General features: G+C 41.6%; 1 protein-coding gene across 1 annotated transcript in view; it reads right to left on the bottom strand.

Annotated features, from left to right (window-relative positions):
- Window positions 1-24864, bottom strand: part of csmd3b (CUB and Sushi multiple domains 3b) — a 318096-nt gene that overhangs the window by 52476 nt on the left and 240756 nt on the right. The window contains exons 20-38 of the mRNA XM_047344329.1: window positions 24312-24527; window positions 21858-22046; window positions 17427-17527; window positions 17160-17228; window positions 16810-16966; window positions 14156-14347; window positions 10966-11092; window positions 10299-10501; window positions 9752-9943; window positions 9287-9425; window positions 8573-8760; window positions 7389-7507; window positions 6835-6910; window positions 6579-6695; window positions 3198-3311; window positions 2716-2811; window positions 1705-1908; window positions 1254-1378; window positions 753-849 (exon numbers count right to left, since the gene is read on the bottom strand). Of these exons, the coding sequence (XP_047200285.1) occupies window positions 753-849; window positions 1254-1378; window positions 1705-1908; window positions 2716-2811; window positions 3198-3311; window positions 6579-6695; window positions 6835-6910; window positions 7389-7507; window positions 8573-8760; window positions 9287-9425; window positions 9752-9943; window positions 10299-10501; window positions 10966-11092; window positions 14156-14347; window positions 16810-16966; window positions 17160-17228; window positions 17427-17527; window positions 21858-22046; window positions 24312-24527 (2721 nt within the window). The remainder of the gene's footprint in view (window positions 1-752; window positions 850-1253; window positions 1379-1704; window positions 1909-2715; window positions 2812-3197; window positions 3312-6578; window positions 6696-6834; window positions 6911-7388; window positions 7508-8572; window positions 8761-9286; window positions 9426-9751; window positions 9944-10298; window positions 10502-10965; window positions 11093-14155; window positions 14348-16809; window positions 16967-17159; window positions 17229-17426; window positions 17528-21857; window positions 22047-24311; window positions 24528-24864) is intronic.

Below are 24864 nucleotides of genomic sequence, written 5' to 3'. Positions count from 1 at the left end.
GCAAAACAGTAACAGTCTGGCCTAGAAACAGAAAGCAGTGAAATGTGTTTTTTGTTCTCTGCTCCTGCACTTTATTAGAGTGATCAATCAATTTAATGCTATAGCAATTATGGTTCGTACCAACTAATTGATTGTTTTATTGTGTGTAATTAATGGTAAATATCAAGCATCCCATAATTAAGAAAAGGTTAAGGTACGATTGTGCTGTCAATTTTGGGAACGTTTAGACATTTTCTTTTGCAATCAATGTTTTTAACAGACCAAATTAAAGCTGGTGAAGCAACATCTATTTTTAGAAGAGAATCAGAGTGAGAGACTAATGATGAATTATTTATGCAACATAAATTTCTCATATGATTTTCAAGGAATCCCAGATAAACAGTCAGGTGTCAGTGGGTGTGAACCTCAGCTCCTGCTGTGAGACCAGTTTAGATCTGACTGTGATCTTAGCAGGGGGCCACATGAGCAGCGTCTCACAACATTATGACAACACGCAATGTTTCCCCCAACGATATTGTATTTAATTAATAACTTTGATAAATAAGTTATATTGACTGTGATCAAGATACAAACAGCCGAGAGTCGTGCTCTCTTGGCGACTTGATCTACAACAATAGCTTTAAAAAGATTGACACAACAATTCGATTCTAAACTGTGTGATGTTCAATTTAACAGTTTATATTAAAGTTAACCAGAACAAACAAACCAAAACATCATGTTCTTTTTCAGTTGCAGTAAATAAAGGTGTTTACCGGAGTAGCTGCCCAGTCGTGGTGCATGGTTGTCTGCGCCGTCGTAAAAATCCAGGGAGTCCCAGTTGTGCTCAGTGGCAAAACTCACCACTTGTATCTGGAGACGTCAAGAAAACAGAAAAGACAAAAACGCATATGGTCTGTTAACTTGTGTAAATATTCAATAAAAAACTAACGAAAAGTGAAAAATCACATTTTATATTTAACAAACCTGTACTTGATGTGATTTACTTCAACAATTAAGACAAACTTTTCCCGTCTAATTTTTGTCAACAGCATCTTTGTCTTTGTATTTATCTCTGAGAGCAATTTAGCAAACATGCAATCAAGTCTTATCTCTCCTGATTACATCCATTCTACTTATCTCTGGATGGTCCCTTTATCACAGATCACCCATTTGTTTGTTACTCCAACAATATCTTATCTCCCCTGACATCCCGCCTGCTCAGCTTTTAAGCCAATGATACGTCGGTCAGCCAGGAGACAGGTGACAGGTCCTACCTGTATTCCAGCCCCCTCTGGAACGGAGACCTTCCACACACAGTTCTGGTTGTTGTCGTACGGCTCCGGATAGCCAGGTGACAGGATTGTCCCGCGTCGAGCGGTCAACGCACCCCCACAGGGAACTGGGAGAGGGGAGAGCGTTGACAAACAGAGTGAGCAGAGAGGAGGGGGAAGTAGAGGGGGAAACAACATGTTTGTCTGCAAGTAACAAGAAAACAGAAAATGGGTTGCACCAACTCTCACCCAACAAAGAGGGGGAGGCCAACGAGCTAAAATCCTGTGTGGCAGCTTTGGCAAAGGTAGATTTAGGGTCTGGCCAAATTAAAATGTGTTTTTTGTTTGGATAAGACCGTGATAGATTTATTTTAGTGGAGTGACAATTTTATTTGCTCATGACATTACTGCACTCTGAACAGGAAAACAGGAAAATCTCTAGGTGTGTCTTTACCTATGCATGTTGGCAGGGTGTCGTTCCATTGGGCCAGGTTGTCTGGGACGCTCTCACAGCGGATGGCAGTGGAGCCGTGCAGGACATAACCAGGGTTGCACTCAAACTGCACCATGGAGCCGACTGCGAAGTCGTTGCCGAGACGTTTCCCAAAACGAGGTTCAGGGACCGAACTGCACTGGCTGGAACTGGTCCTTGGTACCGCTGAAGACACAAGGAAGATGTCACAAATACTAAAAAGTCTTAATATTAATGGGAATGCCACATGTGCTGTTATTACTTCTGCCTGTCTTGGCCTGGGCAAACCTCTCAGTGTAGCTTTTACTGATAAACTGTGGCATTTTATATGCAATGGTCACTTACAAAATACAAGAGATAACCTTTTATACCCTGTATTATAAGAAGGGTAAAGCGGGGGGTAGGGAAACTTTTTTTTCCTATGAAAGGCCATTTCAATTTTTGCAACATCCAGTGTGGGCCAGACTAGATTATTGAACACATATATCACACTAACCTTTCTAATGGTCCACGTATGGCTTACAAAGAAAGCAATCCCCCCCCTGGTATCAAACTCTGCAGTAATCCCACACACAAACATCACTCGTTTGAACGGCTGAGTCTGTTGTGTCATCACAGGCCAGAGAGAGAAAACTGGATATTTCTCTTGTTCCCCTTCAACGTTTCCTAAATATTTTGTGCTATATTAATAATCTGCTCTGCGACGGTGCCTCGTGGGTCGGATCAAACTGTGACGGGCTGTGAGTCCAGATGTCCTTTAAGGGGTATTAACTGGCTCCTCACACAAAACCTCACTGCGGTTATGAAGGATTTCTTATGAAACCTTTAACCTGACGTATACAAGTGAGTTAAGAAAACCCTATTTATTTGATTGAAGTGGCTGGATTTAATTGTGCTACAGCTATAGTGATTAGGCGAAAACTGTATAAGTAGCACGAGTACCACTTCTATTAAAGATGTAGATTAAAAATAACTGGCTCATTGTTTTCTGACCTTGGTAGACGAAGTGGAATCCTTTCGCAGTTTCCGATCCAACGGTGGTAAACTTTACGGTGATCTGGTTTGCCGAACTCAGAGGGAGAGACTCACCTAGACAGTCAGACAGAGTTAAAGAATCCATCTGGATATAAATCCATCCATCTATCATCCATCCATCCATCATCCACCCAGCCAGCCAGCCAACCATCCATTCCTCAAACCATCCATCTATACAGTCAGCAAGCAAGGCGTCCATCCATCCATCCATCAATCTATCCATCCAGCCAGCGAGCAAGGCAGCATCCATCCAACCATTCATCCATCCATCCAACCATTCATCCATCCATCCAACCATCCATCCAGCCAGCGAGCAAGGCATCCATCCATCCATCCATCCATCCATCCATCCATCCATCCATCCATCCATCCATCCATCCATCCATCCATCCATCCATCCATCCATCCATCCATCCATCCATCCATCCATCTATCCTTACCAGAGTGGGAACCAGAAAGGGAAGATAACAGTGTGTTCTGTTGCGTGGGCCCATCATAGATCTCTACCACATCATTTAAAGATGTCTGGAACATCACAAACTGACCAAAGAGCACTGGAGATAAAAAAAAAGAGGAAGGAAAAGACAGATGAAGGGATTAGTTAACCACACTTGAATTGTGGCAAATTATTATTCCATGCCACTGTCTGCTACTGACCTTCCAATGATAAAATTAACCTGCAATATGCAATTTAAATGCTATTAAGCTGCAGTGTCAACTCCTGTTTGAAACCAACTATTGGCACAAAATTACATATCAGGACCCTTAATAGTCGAAATATTACCTTATTTTCATCATGCACTTGTCCAACCCGTCCCCCATATCAATTGGATTTGTTGTATCACTGCTCTCAGCTTTTAGATTGAAATAAGTGGCTTAGTTTGTTAACTTATGCCAATACGATGAGATATTTCTATGTATACTTTATTACAGTTCAAACTGTAAGTGGCAGGTAGGAATTATACAAAGGTTTGCAACACAACACAACAAACCCATGTCTCAAGTGCAAGAACAAAACCTTTATGGAGTGGGATTTTTTCTCTGCAAGCTCTGAACTGACTATGAACACACTCACATCTCTACATCTCCCCCGCCTCCACCCCTCTCTCGCTCTCTTTGGCCCCAATGGCTGAAATGTTGTAAAGGATTCAATCTATACGCTGCCAAGGACGTTATGCTAAAAGAAGGTCACCGGTCACTTTGCACAAGGATGTTTCTCTATGTGAAGTTCTTTTAAAGTATGATCCTCTTTTTGCTACAACATTGCTCTGACTCACAGAAGAGTGATCTTACGTGAAAATTACAAGCACTGGAGAACAGATACAAAACAGCGTATTTTTCGTTTGGCATTGAATCGTCCCTGTAGGTGTGTAGGGACAATTCATCAAGCAGGAGTTTAGCTCTGTATGATAGATGGATCTAACCTCTTAAAGGCCTGTCATGGTTGTGGTGGGGTGGACGTAAAAAATGATAGGATTCTGCCAGTCAGCAGAAATAGTTAAAGGCTTTGACGGTGTATAGATTTTAAGGAAATCCGAATGATTAAGGTTCGCTGGGCTACGGACAGACTGTAGAGCAGGTGGAAGAGCACAAAGCTGAAATTGTTTCGGGGCAGCACATATTTCAGACAGGACGACACAAATGCAGCAACATCCACACACGGATTCATGAAGCATTAACGCACACAGAGAACAGCTTACACACTCCAACGTTTATCAGAGTGGATTTTACCTATGATGAGATAAGAAAGCACAAAATATATATGTACCAGCACACTCAGTGAACACACGCAAAGGCTCATGGGTAGTGAACAGCCTCCGCACTGCAGTCACATACAACCAAAGCAGGTATGTTCAGTCGTCAAGGTTGTAACCTGTCAAACCACTTGACTTTTTATTAGGTGACTGAAAATATTTCTCTGTTAGATTGAAAGGCTTCTCCTGGTCCTGACATCAAACGGAGAAAGCCCGGGCATCGATCCCTGTGGAGCTGCCATGCCTCTCGATGAGCTGCCTCAGCGGGGGGGGGGGGCCTGAGCCACGTCCTAATTCAACAGGCGGTGTTGTATCTCCACAGGGATAAATTCCAAGGGCTTTCCCCACCTGGTGTTGAAATCGAAAGGAGCCATTTGCATCGTACTTTCTCTGATCTTCAAGTGAGTGCTTCTATGAGCCTGTTACCTACAATTCCAGTAAGATCACATATAATAGGCACGTTATTGTCTATGAGAACGACAGCTACTTAAAATAAAAAACCTTGGGCATGTTGTTAGTCAGCAACTTAACAAAACAATCTGTCTCTGGCTCTGCGTGGGAGGCTCAGGGAGAACGTCTTCGTGTCTTATACAATATGTAGGGCAACCAAATGTTAGCTCCACTCAGTCAAAACATCGTGGAGCTGACACTCCAAAAGTTGCTATGCAAATATAATGAGACAGCAACTGTCAATAGCCTCAGGGAAGCCTGCTATATATTCATAATAACACAGGACACAATAGGATATTATATCCACCAATTACTGATTGTGTATAAAAAGCTTGGACCCAGTGAGCTAACCAATCCTCTAACCAATCCACGTCCAGCTGAGCAAACACCAATATCTCATGAAGACATCAGAAGAAGATGCTAGTAGGTGGATCTTGAGTCTGGAGTGTTATCTCAAACTATTTTAAGGGTCAGGAAAGAACATGGACTTTAATGTTCAACCTTATATTGATTCTGCTTGTAGACGCAATGATAAAAATCTAATTTAAATAAGATTAAAGATGTAGATGTACCTGTATTTTCCACAGATTTCATGAACAGAGTCGGAACTTGAATCTGTCTAATTCAGTCCCATCAAGCTGGAATGTGACCTCTGATGATGTCATCAGAAAACAGGGTTACCGAGGAATTACTGTTTGCTGCTCACCCAAAACTTAAGAGGTGACACTGTACTACCTGGGGTCCTTAAAACGCTTGAAAGAATCCTCCATTTGTAGTTAAATAACTATGGTAATAATCTGACTTTTGAAAATATTATGTCTTGACTACACCCTCTGCAGCCTCCCCCTTTCCCAAAATGACCTCAGCTTTACAACACAGCCTCGGTTAATGTGAATAATCCTCTACATGTCTACAATATTCATATCTTCATTATGTGGCGGTTATGTCCGGCTCAAAGAACTCCGATCAAACATGGAAAGATAAAACCAGCCTCGTCTTTGAATGTCACATCAATGATGAAGCCCTGACCTGGATTCAAATAAATGGCCAGTGAGCAGCTTTTGATCATATGTAATATCTGAGCTGGTTTTTCACTGCAATTTAAAAACCCTAAAGAGGTCCCACCACGGATTCCAGCGTGCGCCTGTATGAAATCAAACATTTTTCAACCTTCCCATTCTGTGCTTCAATAATGACCTTTTGAATACAATAAAACACAGTTTGATCTTTTTTTTTTTATAATGCCTGTAAAAAAGGTAAATATGTGGTGTTAAGGGTAGGGTTTGAGCAGTGTTGTAGAAACAGCTGTTTTATGGCCAGCAGTGCTCTTTCTGCTATAGATTGTTTTGAAGTTTGAATCGACAGTTTTATTAACAATCATGGAAAAACGAAAAGCAAAGAGACTAAGACACTTATAAGTTGAGTCTTTCACACAAAGGACGCAGTCAGAGATGTGTGTGCAATAAGAGAATTGTGATCACACGTTTCATTCTCAACTGTCGTGTCTTCACCTCCACCTCAGAGTGCTGTACAGTTACACACGAGTGACTGCTTCTTACTGCAATGCAGCATGGGCAGCGTGATACTGTGTTACACTCTGTGTGTCGATAAACTTACCGAACTCTCTGGGCACAGCTATAGAGTAGATGCACGTCTGACCAGAGGTGTAGTTTCTGGGGAAATTAGGAGATAAAACGGTCCCATCTGATCCCGTAGAACGACTTCCACAGGGCGCTGAAGAGAGGAAACACACACAGAGTGAGGCACACAGTCACACTCACATACAAAGTATACAATACCCTGTGAACATAAACACACAGTTTTTCTTCGCTGTATGTATTTTTTATTTCAGTCTGTGTTTTATGTCTGTTACCTTGACAACTAGGCAGTACCCTGTTCCATCCAGGTCGGCCATCGTCTCCCATGCTGCAGGTCAAAGTAGAGTAGCCCTAAAGAAAAAGAAAAAAATAATATTTACACTGAGAAAATGAATCAATCCAACTTAACCAACCTACCACTCAGAGAAGTAATCAACCAACTAACAGATCACCCAATCAACCATTCATTCATTCATAGAGCCAACCACCCAACCAACCCAACAACAGACCGACCCACCAGTCCACCGACTATCCACTTGAATTAGGAATCAAACCAACATTCCAACCAACCACTCAAAGAAGAATCCAACCAACCCACCAACCAGCCATCCATCCGATAACCAGATTGAGTATCGAGCCAACCATCCATCCATTCGTCTGATAACCAGATTGAGTATCCAACCAACCAACCATCCATCCATCCATCCATCCATCCATTCAAAGAAGAAACAAACCAACCATCTAACCAACCAACCATCCATCCATCCGATAACCCACTTGATTATCCATCCAACCAACCCTCATCCACTCATTCAGTCGTCAGTTGTACCTGCAGAACATATCCTGCTTCACAGTAGAAGGTGACAGTGGAGCCCAGCTTGTAATCCGATCCCAGCCTGGTTCCATTCAGAACCACACCTGGGTCGAAGCACGATTCCCTCAGTTTGGCTGGAAAGACACAAAGAGAATGGGTGAGAGGGAGGGAGGATGAGGGAAAGAAGCAGCGACAGGCACACATAAATAATCAAATTCAAATCACAGTCAAATTAATAATAACTAAGTCCCCAGTCATAATCAAATGAAGCAGGGGCTCCGTTGGCCTTTTTAACAGTCTGTCTGACTTAGCTGCCTTCGCCAGAGATGAAGCGAGAACGATAACTTCATCCCCTGGCTTTTGTATGGTACACGAACCTTGTAAATTATGGCTTTGGCCCCCCTCCCAAAAGATTAACAGCCACTCTGCATCAATTTAAGATTTAATTCCTGAGTCCACGTGTAGCTGGTGTTGATTCTTTTGTGCAAGTGAATCAAACTGACCTCTGTGATAGACTCTAACAACAGACACTAATTCAGTGGGGACACGGCAGTGAGAGCAATCATTCTTTTTCATCGCAGAATCCGCATGAGACGCCGTGTCATTAGTGTGGGAGACCTCACTGCGTATACATGTGTAGTGCATGTTTAATGCAGTAGTCTTTGTTAAATGTAAGAAATTAAATATTTCTAAATACATTCTGGAGACATCCTGGTATCACGGGACACATCTGAAACATGTGCTGTCACATTCGCTGTGAAAACCGAAAATAGAAGTTTCCCAAGCTGCTTCAGTTACGAAAAACCGACAGGACAGAGGAGAGTCCCTGTTGCAAACACATCAGTGGATATTAAAATGATTCTTTAAACAACTGACAATTACAAAGTGGCTATAAAAACAGTGCCACTTGGAGATAATGTTTTTTTTCATGAGGAATACAGGTGTTGTACTCCAAGATATAAACCGTGACATACTTAATAGAAAGAAAAAAACTATGTAAGAGATGCATTTATCAACCCTAATACACAGAAGAAGGGCTGTTTCATATTTAAACAAAACATTTTATCTCCCTGAGAATGAAAAATCTGTGGTTTGTGTTATCGTCTTTTGTACTTTTACCTTTTTTCTGTATTTTAGAGCCTATTCAATCAGTATTCACTTGACATAAGGGAGGTGGAACTATTGGCAGAATATTTTACCTTTGTATTCCAGGTGGAAGCCCGCGTAAGACACAGACCCATCACTGCGGAATGCTAAATGCATGGTATTTGAACTGCTCTCGATCCGCTCTGGGAGTTTGCTGTCCTGGAAGCTACCAATCAGAGGACTGTTGCTATCCGGGCCGTCATAGATATACACAAAGTCATAGTTTGGCTCGATGTTGAAACTAGAGAAGGATGAAGGAAACACAGGTTGGGAAACAGATGGTGAGAAACATGGGTAGAGAAAAAAGAGCCGTTACTGACATGTAGTGTTACATGTGCAAAAAGTTCTTGACAGCCATTATGTTGCAGAACAGTAAAAAAAAAAACATGGTATTTACAAACCCTGTATCCTCCGATTACTCTATGTGGCTAAAAGACTCATTTGTGATAATTCTTACTCTAACTGTCCGTCCCTCAACTAATGGTTCTGTTGGATTATGACGTTTGGTCTTTTTGCCAAAAACAATCACAGTGGAGTGAAAATAATTGCATTGCATTTTTCCCTTTTTTCTAGCTCCAGGAAATTAAAAAGATTCCAATTGTGCATAAGTTCACAAAGAGTCCAGGACATAGAGAAAGGATTGTGTTGTTCATATAATTCTGCCCAATCCAGTGTGATGAGGTGTATTTTCATCCTATATTCTCCTACATTTTACTGTATTTAACTCAGTATTAATACAGGCTTTAATCATCTGACTTGCTGGTTACCTGATGAAGGCCAGCGACAACACGTAGTCAGAGTTGACGGCGATGAGCCAATCACAGTCCTTGGAGTGAGGGTAGGGATGTGGGTAGTTAGGAGAGAGAATAAACCCATTGGAGCCTGTTAGGTTTCCTCCACAGGGAGCTATGACGGGAAGACAAGCAGCGGTAAGTCTAACAATATCATACAAATTTGAATATTCTATCAAACGCAACCATGCAGGGTAAAAAACTCATTTGAATTCAGCCGGGACGATGTTTTATTATTTTAAGTTACAGGATTTTCATTCAAAATGACAAGTACCGAGCAGATATTTGGATAATGAAATAATATCATATTGTATGTGTTAAGTAGTGGAAACTGAACATTATCATTTTTTTTGATTCAGCCTCCCTAAACAACCCCATCTGCTGTCTATGCAGTACATCTGATATTTGACCTTATAAATAAATGGAGGCTGGACTTCTCACCTATGCAGACAGGCGGGCTGGGCTGCCAGTAGTATCTGTTATCCACTTGTATACAGGTGATTTTGTCGTCCCCCTGGAGCTCGTATCCCGGGTCACACTGAAAGGACACAGAGTCCCCCGGCTCGCGGCCATCTCCGCTCCGACTGCCATTCATCGGTACGCCTGGGTCCCTGCAGGCCGTGGCCACCGAGCCTGCAGAGGGAGAGGGAGGACGGGGAGGAAACGAGACAATGGAGGAGAAAAAAGAAAGTAGAATTACAAAAAATATGTTGCACCGGATACCTCCAGCTAGTAAGCTATGGGAAATATCTGCTACGATCATTTTTGAAGGGTCATGTAAGGTTTCCATGTTTTCATGTTTAAACTTAAGACTCGCTAGTAAGAGTCTGGTAGAAACTAACCGCATTATCTGAAATCTCACACAAATTAAAGACAGGATACAACTTCAAAGCAAAATAACAAAATGAACTACAGCGGGAGGTTCAGTCCCATCACGACTTTCTCATTTCCAAAACCGTTTGGTGCATTAGTCGTGGACAAGACGTACTGGAGAACTGGATAGCGTATCCCGACTTGCTGATGTAGAAATCGGTTTCGAACTGAACGGTGACCGTGTTCAGTGTGGAGTGAATCCCTTCGGGGAGCAGGGACCCGCTGATCTCAGACAGAGACATCTCGTTTTCGGGCGGCCCGTCCCAGACCTTCAGCATGTCGTGGCTGGCCTCTGTGTCGAAGGCCAAGAACTGAAGACTGCAAAAAGAAGAATAATGACACATATAAAAGATCATTAACAGGAAGCTTTTTATTCTCAAATTACAATATAAAAATGTCAAAGCTGTCTTTGTGGGGAAGACTCATAGAGAGGCTATTCATTTGATTTTGATTTTTGAAGGTTAAACACATTTTGGAAATATGAGGAAGTATATAAGCCAAAGTAAAATCAGTTTTATTTAAATTAGGTGTATCCTATCTGTAACAATTGCTTGTCCAGTTTACAATATGCTTATTATATAAAAAATGTGTAGAGCATAATGTTTCAACAATCAGCATTTTCAGATATACAATGCATATAGCATTTGTTTTATCATTTTCACAATCACATTTTCAGAATAGCTATTAACACTCAAGCTCAAAGGAAGTTATTATTCATTTCCAAGTTTTACACAAGTATTGGAGTGAAAATGAATGGCAGTGTTGTTTTAACGATACCTTACCTCACAATATTTCCCGAGTCCACCTCAATGGTCCAGGTGCAGCGCAGATTATTGTCGTAGGGAAACGGGTATCCAGGTGAAAGAATCCTACCGGAAGACTCGCCCTTAAAACGACCTCCGCACTCCGCTGCAAGCATCGAGACATTAGACATTATTATTATGTACCAACACACAAACCACACAAATTATCTTTATCACAGTATGGTTAGCACAAAGGAACACCAATCTTATACACAATCACTTCTGGTTAACCAAGGAGCAATTGGTGATTGTGTGTATTCAAGTGTGCAGGTGCCATATGACACGTCATGCAATCATCTGTCCACGGCCATGTTCCGACGTGGTGTTAGCACGTCGTCTCGAGTGATCCAATCACAGACGGACGGCTCTGAGTGGGCGAGTTCACACCTGACGTTAGAATGCGTCTCCACATTGACCCCCTTGTGATCACATCTCACTTCCTGTGTATGCAAATTAACACTTACACAGTTTCTGTTCCCAAAGAGCAAATTATGCTTTTTTTTAATGAGTCCAATTATACAGACGGGTTTATTGTCAATGTGTTGGTGTGTTGGTGTGAGAGAGAGAGAGAGAGATAGAAAGAGAGAGAGAGAGAGAGAGAGAGAGAGAGAGAGAGAGAGATAGAGAGAGAGAGAGAGTAGGGTCACAAGGGGCTGAGTGAATCAATGAGCTATATGCCGCTCTACTATGAAATAATAATAATTTTACCTGATGTTAATGTTAATATCATGGTGGGGGGCCACAAATATATCAATGTATGGGAAACACTGAGAAGTGTAAAGATACTTTCAGTTCATTGTGAAACTGTAGCCGGTCAGGGGACGTCAGCTGAGTGGGTGGTCCCTCAGTGTGACCCAGGACACACCAGGTGTGTATGGGGCCTTATAAGTGATCAGATCTCAAATGCGTCATCAATGCATCTTGGGTGCGTTCACATCTGCTAGTGAGGAGGAAGTTAAAACCAGGTCTGAACAGGGCCCCTGGCAAATGTTTATCAGGGCAATTAGATCCACTAGGTGCACCTCAGTCGCCAATGAGCACTGATAAAACGATCACCACGGAGACAAATGAACGAGCAAAAGACGAGAGCTCTCGTCCTCTGTGTCCGTTTGTCTTTTTAATCTCTTGCTCACAGGAAGAGAGGAGAGAAGTAAGAAGAAGAGACAAAGTTCTGATCCAGCGTTTCTCCCTACATTAATGACCACACATTATATAACAGAAAATAATTTGCCCCTTCTCTCTTTGTCTCTCTTGGTTATATATTTCCACTATCTTCACCCCCCTCTCTGCTTCTCCTCCCTCGCCATGTTCCTCCTCCCCCAGGCTCCCCTCCCTTCATCACTGGAATATATTATCTCAAGTAAAAGGAGCGATATTAAGAGTCGGGATGAGGGGAGGAGAAAAGAAGAAAGGAGAGGAGGCCAAAAGAAAGAGAAAAGGGAGCGAAGCCACTGGAGTAAGAAGGAAACACTCTGAGTAATAATAAGAAGCAATATAATATTAAGACTGGAGGTTAGCTGAGGTCACTGTGTGTCACTGCTAAAATATAAAGTCCAGGAATATCAGCCAGTGGTTTTATGACTCTTTCATTATTGATAGTGAGAAGGAGAGAGACTTATTAAGCTGAATTCCAAAATCTGAAGTTTCGGAGGCGGCGACGAAGCAAGAAGGTGCTTAAAACATCGGGCCTTGCTGTTCTGCTTATAGCTCCCATCTGGGCCACAGCTGCTGCAGCCATTTTGTGTGCGTGGATCTGTACGAGCTTAGCATTTGTTTGGGTTTAATTAGAAAATGTAATCATTCAACCAAAAATCGACGAGGAGGAAATGAAAATCTCTCCAAATAAGCTTAACATAATATACAAATCAAGGCATTTGAGGCACCACATCCTAATACGCTGATGTGTGTTTATTATAGTGTGTGTGCCTGTGTGTGTGTGTGTGTGCCTGGAATTACAAAGCCAGTGAAACCCCATTATTGGCCTGTTGACATTGATATTGGGACTGTGGCGTGGTTATAATTTCCCATGAGTTTGAAGCCCTACAAAATGAATTAGAGAGACAATGGTGTTATAATGGAATATTCAGAAATATATGGATACTCAAAGGGGAGTTGCATCCCAGTAGGTTTTTATTGTTTTTACCGAGAAATGGCCCATGCCTTGATACAGTGCTCTGCAGCAAAACTAAACCCATTAAAACGTGTTTATGAAGCAACACTAACAAGCAGGTTTCTCATGTAGCTCTTTATAGAGTAAGAATAACATAAAACATAAGTTCCAAACAAGCAGATACAAATACTGTAAAATACAAGTAGATTGGATCTGTGTGTTTGAGTATAAAGTAGAGCATTGGGTGACAGTTCTGCAGAATAGGATCGGCTGTGCAGCAAGAGTCCAGCTGGTAAAACCTCCTGCACAAAAACAGCTCTTCACTGACACTTCTAAACCACCGTCGTGTGTGAAATCATGAGAAAATAAGAGGGTGGTTTAACAGGAAGCTGACCTTCGCCAGAGTATTTCATAGAGGAGCTCGGAGGGACTCTGCAGTGTATTGTAGTACAAGGTCTACTTCAGTGATACCTCCTGATATCATCAAGGCTGATTCATGCCTCTGTGTCGAAGCTACGCCGTAGGTGTGTGTAGGTGTGTGTGAGTCGCGCTGCAATTACACCACAGAAACGCTAGGGGCGGTAGAGTTTCTAGTTTTCTGGTATTGAGTGTCGTCCGGTTTCTGGTCCGCTTATTTACAAATTCTCTGGTTCAGAACTACCTAAAATGAAAGAAACCAACTTCCTTCGACACATGCTTTGACTGTATAGTTTGGCCCATGACACATCCGCTGTCATGGAGGAGGCAGGGTTTATGACCTATACCGCAGGTGGCCACCTGGGGGCGATCAGGATGATATGGCTTCACTTTTGGGGAGCTGTCATGTCGTCCATCTTTATATACAGTGAAGGATATAAATAAATGTCCTAATAAATACTGGGAGAAAAACACACTCAAAGGAGAAGAAGGTTTATCCAAGTCTTGGGAAAATGTTAAGCTATTCAACACATACTTTTGTATACCGATGCAATGCCTGTAAATAGAAGTGGTATTAGACATAAAAAAAATTCAGACGACTATATTTTAAGACTTTTTGAGGACAGGCAGCAGGAGACGTACCGATACAGGAAGGCAGGGGGTTGTCCCAGGCTCTCCTCTCCCCCGTCATACACTTCAGTGTGGTAGCTCCGTGCAGAGTGTATCCGGGCTCACATCTGTACGTGATGCTGCTCCCAGAGAAATGACCCTGGTCGTTGACCTTGAAGCCAAACTGAGGGACGCCTGGGTCCTCGCAATGAGACAATTCAAAACCTAGAGAGAGAGAGAGAGAGAGAGAGAGAGAGAGAGAGAGAGAGAGAGAGGACAAGAAAGATCTTTGAAGTGTGTACTTTTTAAAACACTCGCCCAGGGACGTCTGAGACCCACTAGAGAAAACAGAATTAGAGTTCCTTAGTGGCATGGCAATATTCCCTTAATATCTGGCACACTGAAGTATTCTGTTTACGAGATCGCTAATATCACAGATCCTCTTGAGCTCTTATCCAAATTTAATAAAAGAAATATACAAAGATATATGAGCCATTGCAATATCAGGAATGATCCTGGAGCATGTATACACCTGATCCAATTTAAGGTTGTTTTTCACAGTCTAAGATCAGTTACTATGGTAATATCCAGAATATTCTGTTTATTCATGTACATAATTTTGGAGAGCGGGATATGAAGAGGTGTATAAATAGCTTATCCTTCTAAGACGCTAACCAGGATTTGATCTTTGGGATTACTTGGAAGACAAGGTGTGCCAGGATTTGAATCATCTCCTGGAAAGACTGGAGTATATGTGCATGTCTAAGTCTGTAAAAATGGCCATTTGCAAAGCTCTACTTGTACCATTGTGGAATCTGAGCCAATCTGCAATCACCCTTACATTGAGTGTGAATGGCTGCCCGTCTGAAATTGCTCTTCTAGACATGTAAAGGAAAATAATCATGTACTATGCCAACAAAAGATACAGTTAGGTCAAGTTGAAGGAATCTGAAGCATTCAAGGGGGAGCTAAGTAAAAATAGCCTTTAATATCTAATGACTATTGAATATCAACAGTAAAAACATGCAGATATGTGTTTCAGCCATTAAGGCTTATCAGGGCGAGCAGAAAATGGCCTTATACCTTGTGGTCATATGATCAGTATCAGTGCCAGACAGTCCAAGTTATATATAATATATATATTTATATATTTAAGACATTTAATACATACTACAAAAACAGTATAGTTTTCTAAAAGATCAGATGTCCAAATAAACAACATAAGAAAAGGATAGAAAATCAAGTTCCCCATTTAAACTTTGGTATTGAGCAGCTTTAGAGGTATATATCTAGAACAATCTCCTTTGTCAGAGTTTTTTGAGTCCGTCTCCTCCGTTTATTGAGGCTTCAACAAAGTCTTTGCCTGATACAATCACCGTGGTTAGTTTGTAATAAAGTGCCACAGGGACTTGGGGGTTGCCAGTTCTTGTTACATGGAAAGCCATTCAGTGCCCTGATGAAAGCCTTTATGGTTGAAATGGGTAGGGATGTTTTTTACCCTTTCGAGCAGCTCAGATTCCTTCAACTTGTCAACAAAGGGACGCTACGCACCACACCCGGGTAGCACTCCTAGATTATTGTTTGTTTGGCAAAATATTGTTGTGTTTTTATAGCACACTAACTTCTATGTGCATCAGTATGAGGAAGTTGAGGTGCTGAGAAGAAAGCGATGCGCCACTCCACTCACGTAGCAGAAACAACACAACTTCAAAGCATTATGCAAATCCTCCCGCATGACTCCGTTTATGCAATTCGATTATTTTAGAGTAAATATGCATCCAGGAGGGCACCGGGAGACGTGCGAACATCAGAGCGCACCTTTAACACCCCCCCCCTCCGTCCTATGCCGAACTCCAATCTCGGAAATCTTTGTTAATCAAACATGACAAATTTCTTCTGATGGTTTCACTGCTGCAATTAGCGATCAGTTCTTTGATGGTTTGGGAAATTAGAACCATTTGGAGTTAAATTGATTCGGCAACTTTGTTACATTTGTCAGGAAGTAGAGCAGCTGTCACATGGTATTTATTCGCCAAATTGATGTGATGATGATAACGACGAGATTGAGTCTCCTGTGCTGCCTTTCTCCATTCCCCTGATGCGTAGTACTCCTACTGTGAATCATGTCCAGTCCAGGTCATGGTATTAATTCAATCAAAATAATAATTTAATCAAGCATTATCACTGCTACATGAATAATCAACAGCTTGACTTGGCCTCTACCACTTATGCTACTGTTTGTGCAACATAGGATAAAATCCACAAGCTAGGGCCTGATTGGTCCAGTTCCCGAAACCATATCCATAACCAAATCACAGCATGTGTTAATATTCCATTTATCATCACTGCTTTTATAGCTGAGAGCAAGCTACTAAGTTATTTCTTCTATCCATCCTTCTAAGTCTACATAACATTGTAAACGCTGCAAGTTGGTCCAGTTTACTCTGCATGAGTCGAAGAGAAATAGTTGTTTCCCAACACTGCCATTTAAATTGGAATACTCAGCTTGAAGAAGAAATAACTTTTACCAATTACAATTTTGTTTGAAATGCATTAAGTTTCCGAAAAAACTTTTATTAGACACGACAAACCTACAACTTCAGTAAAGTTGTAAGCTCTTTTTTGACATTGAGGCTGTACAAATGTGAAAAGTTTGTAAAGGTTAGTCATGTTCCCTGTAAACTTACTTGAATAAACCAGTTTGAATCCTTCCCCCGCACTCTCTGGATCACTGTAAAATTCCAGCCAGAGATGGTTTGAAGTGGAAATCAGCGTCAGGCCCAACATGGACGTTCCTGTGAACGCTCCAAGAACATGGGCTGCGTTGTCTTTGCCATCATAAATCTGTCAAGACAACAGTGCAATGCAGATTCATGAGGACCAACAATAAACAGAGTTTTTAAAATCCTCTATGACACAGAAACGAGACAGGGAGAATGACAGACCGATCGTCAAATGTGTGTGTGTGTGTGTGTGTGTGTGTGTGTGTGTGTGTGTGTGTGTGTGTGTGTGTGTGTGTGTGTGCACACGTGTTTACCTTGAGTATATCCCCTTGGGCGAGATGAAAGGTTCTGGCAGAGATGTTGATGCCTTTCCCAGCTTGCACCTGAAGTCCACAGGAAATCCAAAATAGATTTATTGACCAACAAGGCAGACAACAAATGTATTCACAGAGGTTTCCACACGGCCTCATAAATTCCACCAACTTCTATAACGACTTCTACATTAGTCCCAGTGTGCAATATTGTGTCTCTATTACCTTTTTCTTTAATAAGAAACCCTAAAGCAGAATGAGATTTATTACCTGGATGCTATAGATGCACTCGTGGTTGTTGTCGTAGTTCATCGGGTAGTTCGGCGAGAGCATGATCCCTTCGTTGTTTATAACGGAGGAGCCGCACTCCGCTGATGACAAAGACGGAAACCGGAGAATTAAAATACACATAGCTTGAATCATAAATAAGTGTTATGATGGTGTGATGTGACCATGTGGGGAAACTTTTGTTAGGAGAAAAGAAAAATGGAAATAAAAAGCAGCATATTTAAAGATCCTTTGGGGATTTTAAAGAATTTTGAAGTTTGAGAGAAAAGTGTTTGTCCTTGAAGTGAAAAGATCTTTTTTTCATTTGACAGAGGATTAAAATTCTTTTGAATGGTCCTTCTAATGCAAACTTGAGTGTGTGTTTGTCTATGTGTGCGTTTTCCATCTGTTTGTGTGTGTGTGTGTGTGTGTGTGTGTGCGTGAGAGTAATCTAACAACCCTTTTAAACAGCTGTATTTTCTACGTCTGTCGTAGGGAATGGGCCGGTTGTAAAATTCAGAAAGTAATTTACCTAAAGAGACGCCTCTACATGTGCCCTCTATCTCTCCAGTACGTATGTCCCCTCCCCTCTTCCCTCTCTTCCCTTCTTTTTCTCTCGCTCTCTCCGTAACGCTCTCCCCCTTCTCTGTGTCTCTACTGGTGTAATAGTCATATTACAGCTGTCACATCGTCAATAAATCACGCTGCTAGAGTTTCCATTTAGAAAATTACCTCTCCACCCTCTCCCTCTTAACTCCCTCTTTCTCTCTCCCCCTCTCTATGAACCATACCCCCTTTACCCTCCTCTACTTCAATCAACCTTCGTTTTTCCACTTCCTGCGAGTTTCCTCTTTTCCCCCTCCCCTCCTCTCCCCTCTTTCTTTTTCCGTCCAATTTCACCCATCCTGTCCCTTAACAAAAGTGGCACAGTAAATATGAGATAATGTGCAGGAGTAACAGATGTGCATAGAAAGATCGGCTCTATGAAAAAGCAAAGACATCAGTTTGGGAGCACTCCAAATCCTTTGTGAGCAGTACTTTATGAAAACAATATGTTTGACCTGCTCGGTTAAGTACTGACTCGTGTGAAATCACAAACACAGGCCAACAAAGCAACATTTTAAAGCTGCAAAATACAAGTTTGAGTTGATTAAAACCATAAAAAACACCTTTATGTGTTTATACATGATTAGTTCACTTGACTTCAAGGAGGCAGCACGAAAAAGCAACACAAAACTAAACTAAAGTTTACATTGCTCAGAGTAGAAAACGGTGCATGGTAGATTTCTAATCTTCCCTTTCCTCTCTCCTCTTCTTCGCTCTTCCTCTGTGATGTGCACCCCATCATGCAGCAATGCAACACAGCATACAGGAACTAAATATAGCGAACCGCACTACACCATTGAACACCGGCACGCAACTCCCCCACCTCTTTGCATTATCAGTCTTTGCACGTTGAAGAGACAAAGATCCAAAAGACGTAAACGCCGTCTCTGCAAACATCGAGCGAAGCTGAAAATAAACGTGGCTTTGTACAATATTCTCTGTTCTGGATCTGCTCTTTAACAACATGTCTGTCTCCCTGGGCCTGATGTAGTCCCACACTTCCCACTGTGGCTGAAAACAATCCTGTGACGGACTGCAGCATCAATGTCATGTGTTTTTATTATTGTCCTTTATCGATTTTGCATTTGTTCCCATATTTAATCCAATTTTAAACATGTCTTTGTTCCGTGGACCCTGAAGTTACCAGACCACAGTATTGATCCTTGTGCCTGAACTAAGTTCTTTATTAGATTTAGGGTGCAACTACCTCCTTTGGTCTGCACCTTCAGTTCAGTTTAGTCTGAACTGCCTCAGATTACGACCCAGAACAGGAAGTTTGGACTTTTGGACCAATAGCAGGAAGTTGAGTCAGTATTAAACAAGAGAAGAAGAAAGAGAAGCAGCTCAGAGGATTGCTCACAGTCTCCGACGATATAACAACAAGGAAGTCCGTGCATTCAAACTAATGTCGAGCACTGTTCATGAAGTATGATGCTCATAGTAATATCATAATGATATTAATGAACAATGAGTCAAAATGAACTAGTTTATTCATTTGCTCCATTCAGACAAACAGACCACTGCCCAGCAAAGTGACCTCGACATCACACCCGTCTACAAACCAGTCTATGTCAGATGGACACAGATGGATGCGTGTTTACATGGCAGCTCATGTTTCAAATTATTTATTATTCCATGCTTAAAAAATAAATTCCCCCTTTATGTTAATTTGGTATTTCTGCCTTAATTAATTAGTGATGAAACTCAGATTGTTCCCATTTTCCACTCCAGGTGAGAGACGTGTCTTCGCTGTGATTTGTGTTCATGGCTCACTGAGCACTTCTCTGCTTTGTATGCATCCATACTGCCTTTAGACTTCCCTTCACGTCGTATCGACACGTTCTAGTTTGTTTGCTGCTTGTACGACTCCATTAAAATTGGCAGAGTGTGGCAGCGTGCACCTACATCTAATGTACACTTGTCACATTACAAAAGCCCAACTGTGCTCTGCCACATCTGTTTATCGCAGGAAATGTAAATGTGTCAAATTACAGGACGGGAAAAGAATCGCTCTGACACCTGCTCACAGTGAATAAATCTTACATTGGTGTTTCCTTGTCTTTAAGGTCTGTGTTTCATGACAAATCCTAAAAGAGCTGCTGTGTTAAATTAAAAATTCAGACTCGTATTTCTGATAACGTCCTTGATAGTAAAACTCATGATGACAGGAAGGTGAACGGGCCAAAACACTGAGATTGGCCTTTTTTTTTTTTAAATGTGGCTTTTAAAGACGACTGCTGCCTGTGGAAGCCCAGTTCATTTCCAATTCATTTGAGTTCACCGTGGGACGGCATCAGTCACAAGCTATTAAATAACCCAGGATACAGGACACCTGGGTGTTATGACAGAAACAAGAGATTCCTCTTTCCCCAACAGACCGGCTTCTGGGAGATTTAACTTAGAAGCCTGATGGATTAAAACTGGACGCCAGGCAAATGGAAGCAAAATCTCCAAAGAATGGAAGATCTACAGCAATACGGACTCATCTCTGATTAATATTTGAATGTTAGTTCCCTTAAAGACGGAAGCACGAAAGGACTATAATTATCACCAGGGTCCTTGCCTCACACCATGGACTCAAATACACTCGCTAGAAACATTGTATTCCTCCGCTGTTCCCTTTTCCTCGCTGAGTCGAAATGACAGTCAAGCCCACTGGGTGCAGCGCTTTCCTTCCTGAGTCTTGTGCGATTTGCTTTTTCTTCCCCTCTCACCTTTCGCTCTTTTCTTTTTTTACACTTCGAGTGCCCTTTGTTCTTTTCTTTCACCAGGTAATTTTAGGCAATCTTCAACTTTATTCCCAAGCAAACTCAGGAGCAAGTTGAACCTGACGGCACCGCAGAAGTTTGAATTCCACCTTTCTTTCTTTTTTGGGAACTATAACCACTTAGCGTCTAAAAGTTTCTCAGCAAAGTACAGTAATTGGAGTAAGTCAGCACCTTCTTTCCGCCACCAACCTGTCGGAAAAAAAGGCAGACTCCACGCCCACTCCAGACCATCCAAAGTGGTCTGCTGCCAGACTTCAAACCCTCAAACCGCTGAGACCGCTGGCTGAACTTCTGTCGCCAGGCAACCAATGACGCTCCTGGGAGAAACCCACCTAGATTCGATGAAAGGTTGCCGGCCCGACTACGCCTCTGGTTTCAAGCCAAGCAGGTCTCTACTTGCACATCAGCACCAAACTAAGTTAAGCCAATCATGTATGTCCTGCTGGTGATGACTGGGTTTATGGCCGAACCAGGATTTTCATCCTTAAAAACAAAACCTCACCTGAGCTTTATTATCTTCCATCTTCACTCAAGTTATCACATCAGGCATCTCATCACGCTTTGTTAAGATGGTTCATTTGTTCCACTGTGCATCTTTGATTAGTTATCAGTCGTTCAATTTATCCCATAAAAGTAAATTAATTCCTTTCTTCGGAAGTCGTAGCCCCTTTACTGCTATTGATCAATTAAGTTAAACACTATAAATTTGTTCTAATACGAGCTGGTTTTGTCTTTAAGCAGGTTTATTCAATTTTGTCATGCGCTAGAAATATATTCAATAATAGATACAAAATAATAAAACAAAAACTTAACCTCCTTTTCCTTCAGGAGGTAAAATTCCACACTGTACTGAATTTAATGAAAACAAACTATCCTCCCAGGAGCACTTTACTTGAAATAAATACAACAGGTGAGAAAACAATTAACCAAGCTTGATGGCTAAAAAACCCTGATGTACAATTTAAATATCAAACGTAACCTCGACAAACTTTATCCTATGATATCTTAAGTGTGACACTGTTCAGAATGATATTACAATGACAGTAATGTTAGCACCTACCGACACATCTTGGCAGAGGAGCGCTCCACATTCTCCGCCCACCGCCCAGACAGATTAACTCCAGCGCCCCCTCTAGTCGATAGCCCACATTGCAGGAAAAAGACAACGTGTCGCCGACGCCGAAACTGTAGCCGTTCCTCCGGCCGAAGCGAGGCATGCCGGGGTCCTCGCACGGCTCCAAAGTGTATTCTGCAGAAAACATATTGTTAATGTCAATATATAGCTAAAAACATTTATTACAACTTCAAAACAATACAAATGGTGCTATAAGTAAGTAAGGGAAAAAATATGAAATTAGGTGTAAAGATTAATTCCCATCTCTCTTAAATCCACCCCTGATAGTTACAATAGGACAGACGGCATACAAATTAGAAATTAACCAGAAAATGCAAACACCGTATGGCCTTGACATATTTCTTAGTAGCTCCAATCTATGTATAACCACTTATATACAACAAGTTTGAAGTCTGACTTGACTCCAGCGCGTCCTGAGTTGAACTTGATGATTCTGTGTTTAGCGAGCTACAGCAGGAGCTTTATTTTTCACCGAGCTATGACCGATGATGTGATTTGTATTTCAGAGCGTGCCGCAAATATGACACAAATGGAAAGTCACATCTCAGGCGACACCTCCCATGTGGCACGGTGTGAGAATCAGCTTCAGCCATCTGGAAGGTGGAACGACGTCCTTCAGTGTAAACTCGGATTCAAGTTGCTCCTCTATTCCAAAGTCAATGAGAGGGTGTTGAGAGGGCAGTTAGGCAGAGGATGGTGATTTATGAGGGGCAGATGCAGCTTTATACTTTGTCTTAATTACGCCACTTAACTCATTTCGAACAAGGGTGATGGCAAAGTAACACAACTGTGCACTTGTGACATTATCGCACACATTATCAGGACACCACCAATGAGGCCAAGAGGAGTCGGTCTCCATCTCATGTTTTCCACTTTTGTGTTATTTAATGGTGGATTGCGTTCAGTTTAATGTTGTGTAACGTCTCCGCTACTCAGCTTTTTTCTTGAGCAATCCCTGAATAAGATTTTATGGGCAGTCACTGAGTGGTGAGATATTTCTCCTCCGAGGAAAAACGGGAGCTAGGCATTAACACAGATATACAGTTCTGTGCCGATGTGCCTTAAAAACATGAAAACATTCAGATTAAAAATGCCATTTAAAGGGAAAGAAAATGAAGATGTCAGATTAATTCTCAAAATTGTTTCCCCCCCCTTCAATTTGGCCCTAATACTCTATTGTACGTATCCCTTTATGGATAACAAGGTCAAATATAAATGCAAATTAAAAAAGCTGCAAAGTTTGAAAGTTTTTATTATAAAATACTCAAACCAACTGTATCTCAATCGATCCTATTTGATATTTGTAAAATGTAAAGCCGCCACCAAACTACCATTTGAAGCTGTAGTTTTAGACAAAAGAAAACCCTTTTCAGTGATGGCCGCTGTTGGTTCCACTCCACTGAAACTGCTCCTATCAAAACCCTCAAATCACATCTTGATGCCTGGTGATGCGGGTGTGGGGTCTTGACACTGCTGATCACTGTACTGTGCGCTGACTGACTGAGAATCATATAGACAGCGGGCGAGTGTCTCTGGGTCAGGCCTGCAGACCCCCGTGACTCTGCCTCGTGGTACATCGGGGGAAAAAACACACTGTCAATGCATCAGGACGGACAGAGTTGAAACAGTCGTGGAGAAGTGACGGTTCAACTTCATGATCAACTCTGGAAGCAGCACAGACTACATCCTCCATAACCATCATAGAGTTTATTAAACACCTCTCTAACATTACAACCCTCATGTAGAGATGGTTTATTGCAGCGCTCTCTAAAGGCACCTTCTTCAGTGAGCTTCCACAGCCTTGTATCACCCTCTCAGTTTTGTACATTTAAACTAAATAAGACTTGACGTGTTTTTCTGATTGTGACAGAGATTCACCTCCTTAAATCTACCTCTCTTTAACTTTTCAGTCTCATACGTCTGTATTTGTGTCGGCTACTTTTATCTACTTTTTATTATTTCCCAAGCACTCGGTGATAAGGTGCTGTATAAATGAACTTAACAACATTTCTTTGGTAACTTTACAGCTCGAAGTGAAGCTATGACAGATCATTTACCACAATACACTCTAAGAGACAATAATTGTCTCTGTCTAGGAAGAAATGTCGCTCTGCTTTCTTATCTTTTAAAGAGAGGCTATTATTTCACTGTGCTGTCTGGGATCCTCCTCCCGAGGTTTTCTGGGCTGATCCGGTGCAAAATTCATGATGGCTGTTATCACTTGACTGGTTTGGATTAAAAATAAAAAAAATCCATTGCTCGGCTGTATCAAAGAGAGTTTTTCCAGGATGAGATTCTAGAGGAGAGTCGACTTCTGTAATTGACTAAAATGATGGTGAATATAATCTAGAGTTGTGTGACTGTAAGTGAGCAAATTACCAGAAAAAGTTATGTTGAAGCCCTCGTACGAAATGGAAAAGTCAGAGATGAATCGTAGCTGAGCTTTGAAGTTGCCATAGAGACCGGCATTGATGTTGCTAGGCAACTCGTTGCCAGTCAGGCGAGCCAGCGGTTGCAGGAAACTCCCGTTCTCGGTAACCAAGAGGTAATCATGTTGGTCCTCCAGATGAAAAGAGTTGAACTGAAACTGGACTCCTGTTTTGAGACAGACAGACAGACAGACAGACAGACAGACAGACAGACAGACAGACACACACACACACAGACACACACACACACACACAGACACACACACACACACAGTTGAGATAACCTTTAAAAGTTTGTTTAACTCACAGCAGGCTCATCTATCTAAAGTTATAATGGATCATTTGACAAAGTGATTACAGCATATATTCAAAATTTGTTAATATAACAAGTTAAACGTATTTGAATCATAATCTATAAGTGGAAATATGTGTCTTATTTTAACCTTAGTCTCTCAATATATGACTATGGCTGGACAACTTAAAATGCCATTGTAAATATGCTA

The sequence above is a fragment of the Hippoglossus stenolepis genome, chromosome 17 (genome assembly GCF_022539355.2).
Source record: "Hippoglossus stenolepis isolate QCI-W04-F060 chromosome 17, HSTE1.2, whole genome shotgun sequence".
In the NCBI taxonomy this organism is placed as follows: Eukaryota; Metazoa; Chordata; class Actinopteri; order Pleuronectiformes; family Pleuronectidae; genus Hippoglossus; species Hippoglossus stenolepis.
Note: the sequence above shows the minus strand (reverse complement) of the source record. Positions and strands in the feature narration are given on the sequence as shown.